General features: G+C 52.9%; 1 protein-coding gene across 2 annotated transcripts in view; it reads left to right on the top strand.

The window, feature by feature from the left end:
* The window catches only part of RFX2 (regulatory factor X, 2 (influences HLA class II expression)), a 55,774-nt gene that overhangs the window by 37,615 nt on the left and 13,021 nt on the right, over positions 1 to 5,138 (top strand). For both annotated transcript variants that reach the window (XM_011943516.1, XM_011943517.1), the window contains 4 exons: positions 1,735 to 1,850; positions 3,757 to 3,875; positions 4,188 to 4,300; positions 4,799 to 4,953. In XM_011943516.1, the coding sequence (XP_011798906.1) occupies positions 1,735 to 1,850; positions 3,757 to 3,875; positions 4,188 to 4,300; positions 4,799 to 4,953 (503 nt within the window). The remainder of the gene's footprint in view (positions 1 to 1,734; positions 1,851 to 3,756; positions 3,876 to 4,187; positions 4,301 to 4,798; positions 4,954 to 5,138) is intronic.

Here is a 5,138-nt window from a genome sequence, read left to right as displayed (position 1 = left end):
TAGTACATATAATTTCATTTTAAAAATATACTTCAAGATTAGCATGATTTTCCTTCTGCTATGCCTTTAATGTGGGGGTTTTTGTTGATCTAATCAGGAGTTGGACTAGGATTGAAATTTGCCTAGTTGCTATGGTTGCTATGGTTACCAGAGTTGGAATTTGTTGCTATGGTTATCAGAGTTTCAGTTTGTTGTTGTCATGGGCATGAGAGATTTCAAAATCCTCTAGTGATACCTTGTTTTTGTTTCTCTACTTGGCTTTGGATTTTTCTTTTGTTTTGCTTCCCATAGAGAGCTAGTCTCTTGCCATTTCTCCAGCTGTATTCCACTATAATATTTATTCAAGGTTTGTCAGCCTGATTAAGTAGAGGAAGAAAAGTAGTCATTCCTTGATGCTCTTTTAAAACCTCAATCTTAAGCAAGCATTTTGAACTTTGGTTTTAAGGTATGTTCTTCACAAGTATTACTATCCCTCCTCCAAATGGAGAAGCTTCCAGGGAGATGAGTATGGGTGAAGTTTTGGAGATGATCTCTATTCCTATTTTCATTGTTTATTTTATTTATTTATCTTTTTTGAGATGGAGTTACGCTCTTGTTGCCCAGGCTGGAGTGCAATGGCACAATCTCAGCTCACTGCAACCTCTGCCTCCCGGGTTCAAGCAATTCCCCTGTCTCAGCCTCCTGAATAGCTGGGATTACAGGCATGTGCCACCAAGTCCAGCTAATTTTGTATTTTCAGTAGAGATGGGGTTTCTCCATGTTGGTCAGGCTGGTCTCGAACTCCCGACCTCAGATGATCCATCTGCCTCGGCCTCCCAAATTGCTGGGATTACAGGCGTGAGCTCCTGTACCTGGCCAAGAATTTCACTTTTTTTGTGAGAGAGAAATGTTAGGGGGAAATATATATCTATTTTCTCAAGTGTCCATTAACAAACTGTGGTTCATCCATATGATGGAATATTATTCAGCCTTAAAAAGGAGGAAATTCTATTCTGGGCACGGTGGCTCACCCCTGTAATCCCAGCACTTTGGGAGGCCGAGGCAGGCGAATCACGAGGTCAGGAGATCGAGACCATCCTGGCTAACATGGTGAAAACTCATCTCTACTAAAAATACAAAAAATTAGCCGGACGCGGTGGTGGGTGCCTATAGTCCCAGCTACTCGGGAGGCTGAGGCAGGAGAATGGCGTGAACCCAGGAGGCAGAGCTTGCAGTGAGCAGAGATGGCACCACTGCACCAAGACTCCGTCTCAAAAAAAAAAAAAAAACAAGGAGGAGGAAATTCCAACACAGGCTACAACTCGGTGGACCTTGAGGACACAACGCTCAGTGAGACAGGCCAGTTGCAAAAGGACAAATCCTGTATGACCCCACTCCTAGGAGGCCCCTAGAGTCATCAGATTCAGAGACAGGAAGTTGGGTGGGGGTGCCAGGGGCTGGGGACAGGGATGGGGAGTGAGTGTTTCATGGGGACAGAGCTTCAGTGTGGGAAGATGAACAAGTTCTGGAGATGACGATCGTAACGGTTGCACAGCCACGTGAATGTGCCTCATGCTGCTGAGCTGTGCACTCAGAATGGTTCCGATGGTAACTTTTGTGTTATGTGTATTTGACCGCAACTTGTAAACACCGTATACGCACGTGCCTGACTGAATCCTGCCCAGCCCCCACTCCTTGGGCCCACCCCCACTAGGGCTGCTGGGCCTCACAGTGGCATGTGTGTTCCCGGCCTAGGTACCGGCCAGCCCAGAAGACGGACAGCCTTGGGGACAGCGGCTCCCACAGCAGCCTGCACAGCACTCCAGAACAGACCATGGCCACGCAGAGCCAGCACCACCAGCAGTACATAGGTGAGAGGCCCGGACAGGCCCCGCGGCGGGGCTCCCATCAGCTCGCCATACTCCTGGGTTTCAACACCAGCAGAACCAGTGGCGTCTAAACGTCCGCTTCCGACAGTTTTCTTATGAGACACCTTTTCGGTCAAATAGAAAGTTCTCGATAGACCTTCTTTTTGACATCCCTAAGACTTTAGAATAATCAGCACAGGCCAAAAAAAAAGTAATATATAAAGTGACCATCAGAAAAATGAGAAAATCAAATCAAATGGCCACCAGGAAGAACACTAGGGGACAGGCGGCTCATGCCCGTGACCCCAACACCTTGGGAGGCCAAGGCAGGAGATCACTTGAGCTCAGGAGTTCAAGACCAGCCTGGGCAACATACTAAAAAATAAATAAATAAATAAATAAATAATTAGCCAGGCATAGCAGCAAGCTCCTGTGGTCCCACCTATTCAGGAGTTTGAGAAAGGAAGCTCACTTGAGCCCAGAAGTTCGAGGCTGCAGTGAGCTGTGATCACGCCACTGTTCTCCAACCTGGGCGACAGAGCGAGGCTCTGCCTTTCAAATTAAAGAAAAAAGAAAGAGTGCTAGATATTCTCTACTCAGGGTGCCCCAGGATTTTCCTGCCATCTGGGCTTTCTTCCTTCTTTCCTGGAGCTTTCGGGGTGCTCCCGGTTCCCCAACATGAGGCGGTCTTGGCCTCCTCCCTGGGGACTGCTCAGGGGACAGCGTTCTCCCCCAGCTGGCCTAGTGGTGGTGCCATCTCTGCCCCAGGAAGGCCCTAACTCAGAACCTGCCATGAGGGAGGGCGGGGGGTTGGGGGACGGCCAAGGAAGGCTCACTGGTATCAGTACCGTGATTCAGGCGGGCTCTGTACACACTCAGCGGCTTCCATGTAGTTTATGATCTTTTTTGAGCCCGAACAGAACCCTCCTGGGTGGAGTCTCCTGCAGAGATTGAGGTGGGGTCAGGCCCATCTTCAGGAGATCACTGCAGGGACACTGTGGCTGGCCTTCTCCCCGAGATGTGCTGCCCTGAGCTGGCTCTGTGGGTACTTGCTATGTGCCAGGGCTTGGGCTCAGGGCTTTCTGTGTCTGCATATTTAATGTTCCTGGGAGGTGGTAATATTCTCTCCATTTTCTACCTGAGAAAACTGATGCTTACAAATTCCCTGACTGTGCCGGGCACGGTGGCTCACGCCTATAATGCCAGCACTTTGAGAAGCTGAAGCAGTCAGATCACTTGAGATCGGGAGTTTGAGACCAACTTGGCCAACACGGCAAAACCCCATCTCTACCAAAAAAATTCAAAATTAGCCAGGCATGGTGGCACACGCCTGTAATCCCAAATACTCAAGAGGCTAAGACAGGAGAATCGCTTGAACCCAGGAGGAGGAGGTTGCAGTAAGCCAAGATCTTGCCACTGCACTCCAGCCTGGGTGACAGAGCGAGACTTTGTCTCAAAAAAAAAAAAAAAAAGGCCAGACATGGTGGCTCATGGCCTGTAATCCCAGCACTTTGGGAGGCCGAGGTGGGCGGATCACCTGAGGTCAGGATTTCGAGACCAGCCTGGCCAAAACATGGCAAAATCCCGTCTCTACTAAAAAATGCAAAACTTAGCCAGCATTGGGGCGCACACCTGTAATCCCAGCTACCCGGGAGGTTGAGGCAGGAGAATCACTTGAACCCAGGAGCTGGAGGTTGCAGTGAGCCAAGATCGTGCCACTGCACTCCAGCCTGGGCAACAGAGCAAGGCCCTGTCTCAAAAAAGAAAAACAAAAGAAATAAACAAATTCTCTGACTGCATGGGGTGGGGCAGAACATCTGTTTCTGGGCCCCCCATCCACCCGTGGCCTTCCGGTTGTCCGCGGTTTCCTAAGAGCCCCGTTTCTGATGTTCCCGTGTTCCTCCCCCAGATGTCTCCCACGTCTTCCCCGAGTTCCCAGCGCCCGACCTGGGCAGCGTCCTGCTGCAGGACGGCGTCACACTGCGCGACGTCAAGGCCCTGCAGCTGGTGTACAGACGGCACTGCGAGGTGACCGCCCCAGCCCAGGCAGGCAGCTCCTACGTGTCCCTCCCGGGAACTGCCGTCGTCGCTCAGGCCAGGGTCCCCAGCGTCCCCGGGTGATGCTGAGGAGACGGAGCCCCGAGCCCCCACAAGCATCCTCTCTGGAGCAGCAGCCCCTCCACATCCATGTCCATCGCCTGCTCCTCTCCTCTCTGTGGCCTCCCTTGGGATTCCAGGGCACCCCGCTGCAGCCCGGATCACGGCTGCTCACTTGACGTGTGCTGAGTGCACGTGATGGGCGCACGCACCCGTCTGTCTCACCGGTGCCTTCATTCCTAGGCGACTGTAGATGTGGTGATGAACCTCCAGTTCCACTACATCGAGAAGTTGTGGCTCTCCTTCTGGAACTCCAAGGCCTCCTCCAGCGACGGCCCCACCTCTCTTCCTGCCAGGTGACTGCCACACCCTGGCTGGGTTCACAGCCCCCCCCAAGTCTTAACCCCCTGCTGACGTCCACAGGTAACCCACAAACAAAAGCATCAACTCTCCAAGAACTAGGGCTCAGACCCCTCTGCCTCCGTCCCTGTGATTTTTAGACTTGGTAGAGCTGGCTTGAAATTCACATTGCCATCTGCCCCTTTTCCAGGTCAGACTGTTTGAATAGGGAGGATTTTAGAGGTGACCATGATGCAATCCCAAGTAGAAGTGACCCCCACCCATAGCTGCAGTGAGACGCAGTATGACAGTGTGACCACTGGCAGGGGAGGGACAGCGTGGACCGCTGGGAGCAACACGGAGGGAGGGGACCCACTGAGCCTCAGGGACGGGGAGCAAAACCCCAGCCCCACCGTTGGGCAGAAGTCCCGCAGCCCGGCTCTCTGGTCACTCCCGTGGCTGAGCGAGCCCAGCTGGGCCAGGCCACAGCTCACCTGTCCCCCCTCCCTCCACAGTGACGAAGACCCCGAGGGTGCCGTCCTGCCCAAGGACAAGCTCATCTCCCTGTGTCAATGCGACCCCATCCTCAGGTGGATGAGGAGCTGCGACCACATCCTCTACCAGGCGCTGGTGGAGATTCTCATCCCCGACGTGCTGAGGCCGGTCCCCAGTAAGTGACCCACGGCCCAGCCTGGCGCCGCTCCATCCTCTCTTCCTGCCTCCTCTGTCCTTTCTTACATGTACATCTTCAGCCACCTTGGACCATCGCTTTCACCGAAAACCCAGAAGGGGCCAGGCACAGTAGCTCATGCCAGTGACCCCCGCACTTTGAGAGGATGAGGCAGACAGATCGCT

Source organism: Colobus angolensis, unplaced genomic scaffold (genome assembly GCF_000951035.1).
Source record: "Colobus angolensis palliatus isolate OR3802 unplaced genomic scaffold, Cang.pa_1.0 Scaffold22, whole genome shotgun sequence".
Taxonomy (NCBI): Eukaryota; Metazoa; Chordata; class Mammalia; order Primates; family Cercopithecidae; genus Colobus; species Colobus angolensis.
The sequence above is the reverse complement of the archived record's forward strand: the minus strand, read 5'-3'. Positions and strand labels throughout refer to the sequence as shown.